Here is a 15,620-nt window from a genome sequence, read left to right as displayed (position 1 = left end):
TTGAGGACAGAAATTAAGGCGGTACAGAAGGAAACCGGAGGGATAAGAAAAGAGCATGAGTTTAAATGTCCTATTCGGGTATACTGTGTATGGGCACCTATTGAATTTAGATGCTTGGTGCATAACTTTTCACTACTGAAATTTGAGACACTATTTCACACCTGCTTATCTTTAAGCTTTAACATGTCCAGCTATTGCATAACATCATTAAAAAGGGAAGAATAGATTAATTAAGCCTCTTATTGTAGTTCAAATGCCCAGACTTAAATGTCAAAAGCATGCCATCATCATCAGTTTTCAGAAATCTGAAGTAAAAAGCAATGTACTATCTAAAACCAACTAACGGTTAACACAAAAACGAGCATGTTCTTGCCATCTACACAATTCTGAGAAGCATTCTCATGTACTCACATTATCATGTACTGTAAATAGCGTAACAGAGCACATCTATGTTTTGCTACATGCAAACAAAGCGTCAAATGACAGTGGAAAATATGTCACCCACTCAGTGTTTTATCATGGAAGAAATTATGCGATACTCCTCAAAATGCCATGTCCCTCCTCCCACTATGCTCTTTTTCCTCCCTCTATCTTCCTTCCCTCCCTGTATTTCTTATCTCACAAAAACAAATTCACAAAGAGTCTTTAAGAGGCATGGCCTGACAGAAGTCTAACCACAACAACTGCAGGCCTGTTTCTAACCATGGCTTCAACACAATGCTGTCATTAAAGCATCACAGTGTGCAAAAGCATCATACCACATTTTATCAAGTCACACGTGCTTGATAATTAAACGAATGGTTCATCCTGTCAAAACTCACTTGTTATGGTGAGGTTTACCAGATTGTTCATGCTGTTTTGTATACTTTAAGGGGGAAGATTTTCAGTGAATAATTACATATATTTTGGTCTGTTTCTAACACAGAGCTATATATTTATTTCTGAAAAGGTCTATTCACACCAATTATGATAACTATGAAGTTTTAGTTATGTGTTATTATTATTATATGTAATTGGTTATCTCTGATATATAGTTATCAGTCTTGTTGTGTCGAGGCCTTGCACTACAAAAAAAAAAAAAAAAACAGTAAAAGGTTAACCTCATAGCTAGTGATACTGTCAAGTATATAATTTTTTTCTAGTTGATTATGAGATATACATTGACTGCCAGTCAAAGTCAAGCTGACTTCCAAGAACCTGAATGCTGTGTACAAAATTCATATCTGATCATATAGATTCATAACTGCTGTGTGTGTGTACATAACAAACAGACTGTTACTGAGAAATTGATCGGGACACTAGTATAGTTATTCTTATAGCTATTGTTATCTTTCTTGATATGAATGGTTTGTTAGAATAATAATGTTGAGCAAATCAATGAAGCCTTTTTGGAACTTGACAGTCATCGATAACCATTCACTTCCATTATATTAAAAAGCACAGCATGAGCATGCTGTCAAACATCTCATTTTGCATTTCATAGAAACCGCAAGGGTCATGGTGGACATGACAATGAGACAATCAATATGCAACTTGTTATTAACATATATTTATTCTTTAAATCAGACATTAGAGAATGCTTATGGCAGTCTTTGGAGCTATCATTTGTAAATATGTTGAATGCTGAAATATCCAATTCTGGGATGTATCACAAATAAATAAATCTATATTTGTAAGTTGTAGTCTGTCTTGCAAATACCAAGAACTGGCTAGATAATAGATCTCTGAGTTAAACCAAAACCTGACCAAAGGTCTACTTCACTAACTTCAGCCTACACCAAGCAGGAAGTGGAATTATGAAGTGAAAATTTTTGCCTGTATAGTATAGATTTTTTTTTTTTTTTTTTTTTTACCAAACACCCCTCCCCACAGTCTCCATGAAATTTGGTTTGATTGCTTCTACTAAACAATTGAAACGTCAAACTAATTTGGCAGTTCATTACAGATAATAATTGATGTCTAAGTATTATTATTTTTAGGCTTCACATGTTCAAGAGCTGACGATTATTCTCCCGGAATGATTTCCAAACATAAACATCAGTTTGCTCAGAAGCTGCTGTTCCTCCCATACAGAAGACTCTTATCTGAGTAAGGTCATGAAATATTAGGGGTCTGCATTCCTACGCATATAAAAGCTTAAACCGCAGGAATCTGAGGAATTCTGGAAGAACAATTGTTGCTACTGGACAGAATCTCCCGAGAGCGTCTCTAATAAATGCGTGTTTGTTTATGCATTCAGAACTCGTATATACTAATACCGAGGAGGAATGCGAAACTACACAGCGAGGGATGGAGAAATCAATGAAAAGTCAACTTTTAGTCAACACTCGTTTCCTCCTGTTGCATCCCCTGTGGAACAAGACTCCGCAGCTTCCCACGATCCCAAAAAGTGAGGAATTTTTAGACATTGTTTGTTGTTTACAGCGGTACTTGTGTACGAACATCTCTTTCGAACTGACAGCATTCAAACAGCCTTACCTTTGTGCTTATCCATTCTCCACGCGCGAAGAAGTCTTGCCCGCCTGTCACCTGTAGTTATATGCAGTAGATCAGATCCAGACCGGTCCGAGTCAGGTTTAACTGCACTGTCCTGATTTCTCAGGCTGATTCTGTTGTGATGTGCTGAGATGTGATGTTATCCTCTCCTCTCCTCATCTACAGCTCTTTCAGATGCGCCTCGCATTATTGCGGGACAGCCGCGCCTCCTCTGGCACGTCATTGCTCAACCACTACTTCAGTTTACTGTATTGAATATGCGTTGTAGTATTTCTAGCTAGCCTATAGGCTGTAAATAATAAATGAACATGTTAGACTAGATTTTAAGTAGACCTGTACATTTAAAACACTAGCAGAGAGCTAGACTATGCCTTTTAAGTAGTTACACCTTACACGCGCCCATTGTTGTTGAAAATCCAACACAAATAGGGTCTGCCCCCAAAATTTAGTTAGCTGTCTGATGCTAACTCCCTACCTAGGAAGTTTTCAATGGCTTTTCACTTATGCTTTTCACTCAGAACGCGTTTTGTTGAATGTGTTGGTTTTTCTATGTAAACTTGATCAAATTTTGACCTGGCATATTGTGCAGTTTTAATGCAGCAAAGAAGAGTGAAAAGAAAAATATGAATAAATTATCATTGCATATTAATTACTGCAAACATAAATATGATTTACACTGTATGCACCAGTTTATATTAGGCTATATAGGATAACCTGGGGACACCTGGTGGTAGGTCATGTGAAAGTAAAAACATGGCTGATGAAATACAGTCAGAAAGCCCTGCATACTACTAATATTCATATGCAGTGCTCGGCATATATAAGTACACCCCTCACAAATCTATCTTTTAAAGCCATATTTATATAGGAAGCTATACAATGATATATTTGTGCATGTTCATTAGATTAGTTAGCTCTGAAGCCAAATCTGGAGCTTATCTAACAAAAGAACGTACGATAATGGTCCAAAAACTAGTACACCCAAATGTATATGTTATAGAAAAATATTAAATACAAATTAAAAAAGAGGAAAAATCAAGCGAAGCAATAAATAAATAAATAATAAATAGTTGAAATTTTGTAGTTTGTAATTTATTTGTATTATCTTTCATTTTTTAAATATGTTTGATAACTAAAATATAATTTAAAAATCTATATTTGTTTAATAAATCTGTTTTGTTTAAATGCACCAAAGTACATTGCTTATATTCACTGAGAAATGGAAAAACTATTCATTTTCACAATGTGGTGTACTCAATTATGCTGAGCACTGTAGGTATATGGAACACACTTTTTAACAGTAGTGAAGTGAGGTAAATGCTGTCGAAGTCGAAGGCATGCTTGTGTGTTTTAATTTCACTCACTATCACTGTGTCTTGCAACACTTCATAAGCAACAAATCGTGATGTAGCCTACTAAACTGATATACCATATATATGCCTTTTATGGCCCGTTTACCCTGAGTGGTACGGTATGGGTCGGTACGAGTCACCTTTATCAGGCTTGTGTTTCCCCTGCTAAAAGTGTACCATCCTTTTGGTGGGCGTGGTGTGCGACAGAAAGTTTCAGTCAACGTCATTTTCGCTTGAGAAAATGTCTACAGTAAAGCTGTACGGGTCGTTCATATGAGAAGCACTTCTCACAAAACAGATGCTTTTTACAGACAAATACTTATAAATGTTCATTACTAACTTTTTTATGAACATAATTTGATTAAAACTACAAATCAATGACATCTGCAATTATATGAAATAAATAAATAAATGCAATATATATGAACACAAACAGCTCCTTACAGTCTCCAATATGTTACCACTTACAGAAAAACTACACACAGCATAGATTTAGTCCTTATTTAGATTCGAAAACAACATGAAATGTAGCCCACAGTGCAAACCTCTCATACAGTATGTATCTTTAATCTTCACCAGCACATGAAACCTCTTCTTAGAGAGCAATTCCATCATTCCGAGTTGACAATAGTTCGATGATAATAGCTAAACATGGCAGTTTGTTCACGTTTCCTGAAAAAATAATTTGGTCCTTTGTATTTTCCTGGTTCTCCTTTGTTTGTGTGTCACTCTTGCATTTGTCAGTTTCTGAAAGGATCGGGTTTCAAAAGCACATCAATAAGCAAATGCACGTTATTATCATCAGCTCAAGAAGTTTGTTATTTCAAATTTAGACGCTCACGCAAGTGCAAGCAAGACAGCGAAACCGCTCGCACTTTATACTGGCTCGTAAAAAACTACGGGGCACAGGGTAGAATCTGTTCTTTTTCTTGGCTTTGTGGCTGTTCATCAAGACGAAGACAAGGTTTGTTTGAGCTCAGGTCGACCATGGCTCGTTCTTATATGTATATATTATTACGATGTAATCTCTCGGCTGTGTATTTAAAACATGGTGGTTCTTTTGTTTTCATTCTGGTTTGTTGCGCAAACAAATGACGTATCTCCGTAAACCAATAGCCTTCAGCTGTGCGTCTACCCTTGGTACCGTTTGCAATCGCATCATAATTAACCTTAAGACATGGGTGATTTATAATTGCAGCAAACTGTTTGGAACTGCACGGTGGCGCAGTGGGTAGCACAATCGCCTCACAGCAAGAAGGTCACTGGTTTGAGCCTCGTCTGGGTCAGTTGGCATTTTTGTGTAGAGTTTGCATGTTCTCCCCATGTTCACGTGGGTTTCTATCCGATTGCTTCGGTTTCCCCCACATGTCTAAAAACGTGTGATATATGTGAATTGGGTAAGCTAAATTGTAAATAGTGTGTGTGTGAATGGATGTGTACCAGTGATGGGTTGCAGCTGGAAGGGCATCCTCTGTTTAAAACATATGCTGGATAAGTTGGTGGTTCATTCCGCTGTGTTGACCCCAGATTAACAATGGGACTAAGCCGGCAATAAATGAATGAATGTTTGGAAGCATTAAAGGGGTCCAAGAAGATTTCCAAAATCTTTACATGCAATGACTCAGAGACTGTTTAGATGCATGTCACTGATGAGAAGATGAAGAATGTTTACTGTATGATGACCAGAATGCCCTTAAGCACCTAGCAGGCACAGGACGTCAACATGCCATCAGATTGACCTTATACCCTAACTTCGTGGAGATGTTAAATTTTGTTTGAAGATCATGACATGTAACCAAGCTTACGTCAGTTTTCAACTTAAAATCAACCAAATATCAATGTCTAATGATTTTACAGCTTAACGTTGTGTGGACATTACCACTATGATGTCTATCAGATGTTGGATTTTGGTTGTCAGAAATGATGAATAAATTTCAGTGTTTGATGTCAATATGACGCTGGTTTAAGATGTTGGCTTGACGTTGGATTTTGGTCACTTTCTAACACAACCTAAAATCAAACAAATATCGTTATTAGACGTCAAAATAATGTTGTCCTTAGACACTGGCTAGACATTGAATTTTGGTTTATCTGACATCACAACCTACATTTAAATTTAACCTAATATTAACGTCTTATGATGTTGTGAGCCTGCTGGGCAATAACTAAATGCACTACAGAATGTTACGTTTACACACATCCACAAATTACATGTAAATGCATCAGCTTTTTTACAGTGTAATACTCACTACTCACTACTCTTAAGTACTTTTGAAATATCTACTTTTTACACATCCTTTGAGTAATATTTACAACAGATACTTTTACTCTACTTGCTCTACATTTTAGGCAAGTAATGGTACTTTAATGCAAGTATGATTTTTCAGTACTCTTTCCACCTCTGTTTACCTCATTTACCGACTAGTTTATTTTCACATACACAGAGCCAATTTGTAGTATGATAAACATATAGATCTTATACAAATGTGTAAAATATTACTCTAAACAAAATATGTTTGTTTGTTTGTTTGTTCCAATATAGTCAGTTATTTGTTTCACATTTTTCACACAAACATCTTTCCACTGACCCCGACACCCTGCTCTCATGTTTAAACCCTCTAGGGGACATATAGAAGGACTTCAATTAAAGCATTCTGTAATTACTCTGCTTCCGCTATGTAAGCTACCCGAGATTAGATTTCTTATTGAATTAAATTACCTGTTTCATTAAACAATTATGATAAAACAACCAGATGCAGTCTGTGAAAAGATGTGGTTTTCAAAGGCTTTTTATAAAATGATTGCAGTATGTGCCCCTGACACGGTGGCTCAGTGGCACTGTCACCTTACAGCTAGAAGTTTGCTGGTTCAAGTCTCAAGTCTGGGTTGGGGCTGATCATTTTGACTTCAACTGTTTTGTATTTAAACTTTATTCAATGCACATTTTAATAAAGTAATTATCACATTCCACCCAAACCTACATTAACTCCATTGCAGTATCTAGCGGGTGAGCTGGTTTATGTGCATCCCTTTGAGTACACAAAACATACCAAACATTAGGAGAACAAGTTTTTCTAGATTGGTAGGGGTTTCACCAGAGTGTAATATAGGAATATTTACAGCCCAGCTAAACTTGTTTTCTGTATATAAAGACAGTCGCAAAGGTCAGTTGATCAGGAGCATCATCATCACAATCTGTGTGTCAATTGGTCTGTGAGTGTGAGGAGAGCCTTTTCCTGTCTGTGAACTGGTTGAAGGGGAGTCACATGCTCTGCAATGCTGACCCCGCCACCAAACCCCATGGGGCTACAAGAACTTTCCATCCAGCTTCCCTGTCAAGGCCTTTTTTGTGACCTAGGGGATTAGAAGCGTATTAATCAAAATTCGTAATATACGTTTGTTTTCTCAGCATGTAAACAGGTCAGTTGTAGAAATGAATTTTATTTGACCGTAATAAGTTCTTGAGAGCATCTTTTTTTTGCCATGTGCAAACAATAATATACAGTTGTACATTCAGTCATTCATTTTCCACAGCGCAATTAACTGCCTACTTATATTCAGCATATTGTTTACATAGCGGGTGCCCTTCCAGCTGCAACCCAGTACTGGGAAACACCCATACACACATTCACACACATACACTATAGCCAGCTTAGTTTATTCAATTAATCTATATCGCATGTCTGGAGACCGGAACACCCGGAGGAAACCCACGCCAACACGGGGAGAACATGTAAACTCCACACACAAATGCCAACTGCCGGGTCTCGAACCAGTGACCTTCTTGTGAGGCAACAGTGCTAACCACTGAGTCACTGCGTCCACAAAGTTGAATTCTAAATAATATTATTTTCTTTTTTTAATTTTTCCCAAATTATGTTTAAGAGAGCAAGGCCATTTTCACAGTATTTTCTATAATATTTTTTCTTCTGGAGAAAAGCTTTTTTGTATTATTTTGCCTACAATAAAAGCAGTTTAAAAACAAGTTAAAACTATTTTAAGGTCAATGTTATTAGCTCTCTTAAACAATATTTTTTCCATCCCAGGCTTATTGGGGACACATACAGTACCCAGCTCTACATTTCTGGGGACAGCAAAATACGTAACCGGAGGTATATCTGTTTGCAGTTTTTGTTTTTGCAAATCCACCAGAGGCCGCTGTGTACACTTATTGAAGATCTCAAATGTCTCTTGCGCATCCTCTACTCTCATAAACCCACTAGAGGGCGCAATATACACTTCAGCCGATCAGACCAGCTTGCTGTCAACTGAATGACTAACCGACTGACTTACCCACCCCCTTCTCTAAACCCGACCGATCTAGAAAAAGAAAAGCTGTTGCGTGATTTCATGTTTTCAGCCTGTGATTTATTTATTTATTTTTTTGCTTTTGTTTTAGATGGTTTCTAGAACCATTCTTTGCCAGACTCAAACCCTGTTGTCACTGTCAACCTCACGTCCTAAGTCCGCTGATGTATGTGGCAACCTGCTGGGCAGACTAGTAACACCAGAAAAGCCGTTTGTACAGAGGTAAGTGGTCAGCTGGTAGCACGAAAAGAAACAGAAGCCACCGGTAGCGTCATACTGCCCTGTAGCATTTATTTTAAAGACAAAATGCAGACATACCTCTAGCTACATAATTTGCACTCTACAGAAATGTAGACAGGGTTGGTATCCACAATGAGCCTGTTTTTTTTTTTTTTTTTGATTGTCTACAGAACAAACCTTCATTATATAATGATTTGCCTAATTATCCTAATGCCGAGTTCAGACTGCATGATTTTCAAAGTAGTCCTGTCACAGATGTTTTCACACTGCATGACTATCTGGGCTAGCGTTTCGTCACTGCTTTTTTTGCACTCCAAGATGGATCGGTGACAGGGACTTTCACATTGCATGACTTTACTATAGGAAGAATCGTCGACAACTTCGTCCAAACTACATCTCACAGCCAAAAACACGTCGTATATCTTTTGTTATTAACTACATAATGAGAAAGAAGCCTTTAATGGGGTAGAACATGTACATGTTTGCTCACCTGGGTTTAAAGGGAATTAGCCATTTTTTCTCAACGTTGATAATAAACTAATTTCTTTCTGTATAAAACGTCAAACAGACACGGTTGTTCCTGAGTCCTGTCAAACCTCCAGTAGTTTTTCCTCCATTTCGTGGGTCCAAATAAACCAAAAAAGAGTGCTTTTAACTTCTCCCCCAGCCTCCCGCTGGCCTGCAGCAGGTATACACACACGCACACAAGTGAAAGCTGCTCTCTCATTGGCTGTAGGCGATGGCTGATGTTATTTTCAGTCAAAACTCATTTCACACGGCATGATTTGAATCGCTGACAGCTCCAGATATTTAGCACGCCAAATATCTCACAGGCATCGGCGACTCATCGGCGATTCTCTCAGATCGCGTCTTTGAAAGTTTATACTGTGTGATTGTCACTCACGTGCACGAGCAGCGATTTGCCTGTGATTTCAGGCATTTGTCAGCGATTTCTAAAAAACCTGTCGGCGAGCCAAAATCGGGGCAAAAATCACACAGTCTGAACTAGGCATAACTTGCCTATTTAATTTAGTTAAGCCTTTAAATAGCACTTTAACCTGAATACTAGTATTTTGAAACATATCTAGTAAAATATTATGTAGTGTCATCATGGCACAGAACAGTAATAAAAAAAATCAGTTTTTAAAATTATTATGTTCAGAAATGTGTTGAAAAAAAATCTTCTTTCCGTTTAATAGAAAATATACAAGAGGGCTAATAATTCAGGAGGGCTAATAATTCTGACTTCAGCTGTATGTGCACTACCATGTTTGATGTCGGTAAGATGTTTTTGGAAGAATTCTTCATTGAGCAAAGATGTAAATAATGAAAAGCAATAGTAAAACAATACAAATTATTTCCATTACTTTCTGTTAACCACAGAATCCAGCAAATCTTTCATGACATGGATTGGAAAGCCCCACTATGTTTTGCATTAAAGGAGCCTTTTTCTATTATCACAGCGCGATGTGAGAATTCTTTTGAATGACAGTGATTACTCTCATCTCTGAGCGACAGGGTAATCCCCTCTAACTGAGTCAGTATGGCCAGCTCTATACAAACTGCCTTAGTTAATCTACCAGGTTTCCAGTCAGTATTCAGACTCAGTTGATCCGGCGGCTTTAGAGGTGGATGTGTGAATGAAAAACTGTCTGCGAGACGTGTGTGGGAAGAGGGGCCTGACGGAGGGTGGTCTGCCTTCCAAAGTTTTGTTTGTAGGGGAAAAATGAGGGGAGTTGTATTGTTCATGCTCATGGAGCATAAAAGAACAAATTCAAATACTCTTTTCAACAAATCCAATAACTATAACTATTAAGATATAGTTTTGCTAATACTTGTCAATTTGAATGAATATTAAAGTCTACATTAAAAATGTTATGATAGTAGCACAGAGGGACAATTTCACTAGAAAAACTATTTATTTTTTTAGTGGATGAACTATAAAAACATTGGCAGATCTTCAGAATCCATCCTGCTTTCAAGAGTTCAAGCATTTTAAGCAACAAACGTGAGGGATGGGCATCTTTTATAAATATTGTTAATTATCGATACTGATACCTATACTGATACAGCCAATCAATACCTGTTTATATCAATACAGTTATCAATACTATTTTTCATAAAGTAAGACAAAAGATGTTAAAAATGTTATTTTATTACCAGTGTAGGGGGTAATGCGATATGAGTAACATGCAATACGTAATATTACTTATTCAAAGTAATGAGTAAAGTAACGCATTACTTTTAAAAATAAGTCACATTATTTGGATTACTTTTTTATGTAATGCGAGTTACTTTTTACCTTGCTTAATTGGCTTTTACAAAATATATTGCAGAATAAAAATGACCTTAGTAAGGTTGAATCAGTTTAGTCTCTTTTTTCACAGCAGATGAGTCAGTGTACTGTTCTGGTAACTGAATAACTCAGGATAATGGTTTATTTCGAGCCAGGGTGAGGGGAGTTGGTATGTACTGAAGACGCAAACATTTTACCACATTTCTGTTCAATTTAATAACCTTGTTTGACCGGTTTACTTGGAAGATCCAGTTAAAAACAAATGATTCATTCGCATTCATTTCCATAAAAAGTAACTAAGCAACGCAATTTGTTAATTTTTTGGGGGAGTAACTCAATATTGATTAACTTTACAATAGTTTACAAATAGCTGCAAGCAACACATGGCTAAAGAACACAGACTTGGTGCAAAATATGGCACATCACTTGAATTGATTGCTATGTTTTGTTAGTATATGTATTATTACCTTTGTTCACAATATTACTACTTTGTCCACTATTACACTACTGCATACTGTTGGTTGCATTTTAATCTAGTTTTACTTACCTTTTTTATGTGAGCCCACCCTTTGTTGTTTCAACCTAAGGGCCATGACGATTGCACATAAACACACCCGCACATGCCACACAAACATTGGCAAGATCATGTGCAATGACATCATTTGAGGTTGTAAAACGATAAGCAGCAAGGTTTTTGGAGACAAAGCAGGACAAGTATCATTAAAAGTTTCCTATCCGATATGCCAAAAAATGGCAGTTATCAGTATCCTTATCAGTATCCATCCATAGAAAGACAGCAAAATATTATGCAGTGTTTATTTTATTTGTTGATCATTCTTGGTTTTGTTTATTTATTGTCTAACATACACTCAACCTCATAACTTTTCTATTTTTGACTGTAATTTAGTAATAATGTGCACCTATTTTAAAATCTTCTTTGGAACGATATCTATTGTGAAAAGCACTTTACCAATACACTTGAATTGGATTGCTCTTAGCTCACAATATTGTGTGATAGTGTTTAGTAACCATTCTTGGTGTGGATAATAGTGAAATGATCAAGTATTTAAAGGAGCAGTAGACAAAACTGCTGCATACGCCCATAATAACAACGTTTATTCTAAAAAATGTAGCTCTATATACATTTCTGGAGATCGTGAATTATGTAGCCAGAAGTACGTATGGCTGCATTTCATCTTTAAACGAATGCTACAGGACAGTATGTCGCCGTACATTTTCAGCTCTATATGAGCGGCTTAACCATTGTTAGCAGTTTGTTCAGTTAGCTCGCCACATATGTTAGCAGAATTTAGATGCAGAGAAGAGTTGACCGTGATAATGGGGTTTGAAAAATGGGGACAAAAATCGAAGCAAGTAAATAACAGGGTGAGATTGTGGTAAAATCTAAAAACTGTGGTAAAAATCAGTCAAGGGTTTACTCTTTCTGGACTGCTTCTTTAAATGTTAGTTGGGTTTAGGGAAGTAGGTGTACGGATTAATTTGTGCTTTTGAAAACACTATTGGTTGAGTTTAGGGAAGGAGGAGGGTTGGTCAGTCGATCGATCAGTCAGTCAGTCAATCAGTCTACAGCGGCCTCTGGTGGATTTAGGTGAGAACAGCAGCCACGAATGGCACTCGCAAGAGACTTAAGCTGCGTCCCAAATGGCACACTATACACTATGCACTCATGCACTATGTACTTATGCACTTACACACTCAACAGGGTAGTATATGTATGTAGTGTTGTCCCAAATGGCACACTAATGTTTTTTTTACTAAGCGGAAATTCAAACCGTTTCCCTGATGCCAAATCATTGAAGTAAACGGCCGAATTATCAAATAATACCTGCCGTGAGTATTGCCGCAATCACTATCGGGAGGCGGTATAATCACTCTAGTAAAAGAATTTTGCTTTTACCATCCAAATTAAATAAAGTTATTCAACATGTGCGTCCGATAGCTCCGCCCCTTCCGCTACGTAAGCAAACCTGCGGTCGTTGAGTGCGTGAAGTGTCCATCATTACACACTTCATTTTAGCGGCTGAATGAGTGCATCATCCGGGTAATTAAAGTGCACTTATTATTTTTAGAGTTTTCAGTGTGAACGCACTACTTACGCTATTTATACTACAAAATGGCGTAGAATAGTGCATAAGTATGCGATTTGGGACGCAGCTTTACTCAAAAAACTTACACAGTGACCTCTAATGGATTCACAATAACAAACACTGCAAAAAGCATAGCTCTTGGGATGTATTTGGCGCTCTTCAGAAATGTATACAGTATATATGTTTGTGTATATAGTACGTTTTCAGAATGAGTCTGGGTTCCAAAATAAACAATGCTATTGTGTGTTGTTGTGTACTCTAATTATCGTTCTTGTTTGGCCTGGACACTAGCTATCTTATAATAACTGTCAGTTATTGTGTGAACTGGCCTTTAGAACAGGTAACAGCTTTACGAAGCACAATGATTTAAAAGGGTGGCATTATGGGAGCATTGTTTGGATGCTGTGTATCAGCTGGATGGTGTGGGTTCAGACATTGGCAGATCCTCCTGGCTGCGACTGGTTGAAGCACAAAGAACATTCCACAGCTGTGAGTCAGAGAGCAGGGGTCACTGATTCAAACCCATCCCAGCACTGGAGCCTTTTGATACAAAGACCTTTCCCATGTTGCACACATAGTCATGGACTCACAAAATACCATTAAAATCTTTGTGCAAAAAGAAGTGCTCAGGACTTGCCAACTACATCAGTGGTGATAAGATGCCGTCCATCACCAACACAATAACCAACCAGTAGGCGTATAAAGGGATAGAAGATGGACTACCTGGTCCGCATGTTCTTCTGAAGCGCTGACCCGCTGTGCCGGCTTGCTGGCTGTTGACAATAACCCACCTTGGCAAGTCAGTGTAGCTTTTCACACAGTCAGGGAAAGCAAAGCACCTGATCAAACTCAGCTCTGCGCTCCCATGGATCCTCCAGAGGAGAGCGTTATGTCATGTAATAATATTATTCTGCCACTCCTACACCAAGCGATCAGGTTCAGTCTAGCTTATACAAGGAAAAACAAGTTTTTAGTGTGAGAATGATCCTTTGAGTGCACTGAGGGTGGTAGGTATTGTGGCAAAACCCCTCATTACGGCTATATTTTCTTCAGATTCAGCTGAGGACATCCTGACAGGAGCTTGTGGGGTCTGAAATTCAAGACTGATGCGCTATAACCGGTCTAAATGTTCAGTGGATAGTGACAGATGGCATGGATGAGGATGATGTAAAAAACACAAACCAGACATGGGGAGCCAGAAACAAACGTCAACAAAGAAACACATCTGAGATTGTGAGAATAATGAATAGACGTCCTAAAAGGCAAATCAAACCAAGCATGGTAATGAGCTTCACAGGATGGGAAGTTTGTGTGTCTTTTGGTAGTGGTGGGTCGGTGTCACAGTCTGTTAAACATGGAAAAAAGCGTATTTTTTCTGTTCCTAATGTGCTGGAGAGTTAAAGCAGCTATGGGTCACCAGAAATGCCAATAAACACGCATCCTCCTGCTATTATTTTTATTATTTTACTAATATTATTAAATTTAAATAAAATAATATTACTCCAATAATCAATACTAGTACTGTACTGAAGATTTAGTAATAGTATTGCAGTAGTTATTTTAAAAGGATTTCTAATCGAATCATCCAGTTAAGAAATAAATTACTATTAGAGTAACTTTACAACCAAAAAAACTATAAAGAATTATTAACATTGCAATACTATTGTACTTTAACTTTAATAATAATAATAATAATAAAAATAATAATAATAATAACAACAAAACATTGAAAGTGTCAGTTAATTAATACTAAAAATTATATTACATCCAATGATCTTATTTTTCAGGTCTAAAAAATTCACATCCGGACATTTTCTTTTATACATCACACACATATTACAGACAGTCATATTTTATATATATAATAGTTTTTTTCATTCATTCATTCATTCATTCATTCATTCATTCATTCATTCATTCATTTTCCTTAGGCTTAGTCTTTGATAATTTTTTATTGATTAGTTCAATTTTACATTTACATTTAATGTATTATAGAGATAATAATAATAATAATCATCATTAAGCACTTTAATTACAGGCCCGTAGCCAGGGTGGTTCGGGTGGTTCGAGAGATCCACCCCCCACCCCCCATTTGCCTTATTTTGACTGCTATGCCATTACAAATTGTGAAATGAACCCATCAAAGAAGGCTCCCAATGAATGCAAACAATTATTTTTCATGAGTCTAACATCCATGTGCAAGAATATGACGGAAGTGGTCATCTTTCAATACAAGTAGCCCAACTTTTATTCGGAATCTTCTGACCTTATTCTTGAAAGAAAAATACCAATAAAAAGATTTGATGCACAGAAAGTCCCCCATAATAAAGTAAATTTTAATACTACTCATTTTTGTTATCCATAAACTTTCAAAATGTATTTTTAAAACAAAAACTTTTTTTTCCATGTAAAACTTTAACTCATTTTTTCTAGTAATACATCTGTATTTTAAGTATTTTTTTTCACATTTCTTTATTCTATATATTTACCAAATGTTCTTTTGTACCTTTTGGTATCCGAGAAGCTTATCCAACTAAAAAAAATGCTTAAAATGTCACTAAAATGCAGTATTTGTAACTGCAAAAAGGTCCAATTGAAAAAAGGCTACGGGCCTGTATTGTTAACACTGTATAGTATATACACACACACACTCAAATAAAAAAGGTACACGGTGGTACAATTAATGTTCCTTAAGGAACAGTTTTGTACCTTTTTAAAAGTTGTACCTTATATGGTACAGAAAAGACCTCTTATGATACTGTTCTGTACCTTTTATGGTACAATTGAAATAAAGGTACACAATTGTTCTCATAAAAAAGC

At 36.9% G+C, this 15,620-nt stretch overlaps 1 protein-coding gene and 1 long non-coding RNA gene across 17 annotated transcripts in view; one reads left to right on the top strand and one right to left on the bottom strand.

Annotated features, from left to right (window-relative positions):
* Window positions 1–2,659, bottom strand: part of afap1l2 (actin filament associated protein 1-like 2) — a 79,430-nt gene extending 76,771 nt beyond the window's left edge. For all 8 annotated transcript variants that reach the window (XM_021480360.3, XM_021480362.3, XM_690662.10 and 5 more), the window contains exon 1: window positions 2,479–2,659. In XM_021480360.3, the coding sequence (XP_021336035.2) occupies window positions 2,479–2,494 (16 nt within the window). In that variant the 5' untranslated portion in view covers window positions 2,495–2,659. The remainder of the gene's footprint in view (window positions 1–2,478) is intronic.
* Window positions 1–15,620, top strand: part of LOC108191726 (uncharacterized) — a 95,480-nt gene that overhangs the window by 64,740 nt on the left and 15,120 nt on the right. For 4 of the 9 annotated variants that reach the window (XR_012388058.1, XR_012388054.1, XR_012388057.1 and 1 more), the window contains one exon: window positions 8,248–8,378. The exons of the other annotated variants lie outside the window; for them this stretch is intronic. This is a non-coding gene — a long non-coding RNA (uncharacterized lncRNA). The remainder of the gene's footprint in view (window positions 1–8,247; window positions 8,379–15,620) is intronic. 9 annotated transcript variants of the gene reach the window in all.

This window comes from Danio rerio, chromosome 12 (assembly GCF_049306965.1).
Source record: "Danio rerio strain Tuebingen ecotype United States chromosome 12, GRCz12tu, whole genome shotgun sequence".
Taxonomy (NCBI): domain Eukaryota; kingdom Metazoa; phylum Chordata; class Actinopteri; order Cypriniformes; family Danionidae; genus Danio; species Danio rerio.
This window is presented reverse-complemented; position numbering and strand designations above follow the sequence as displayed.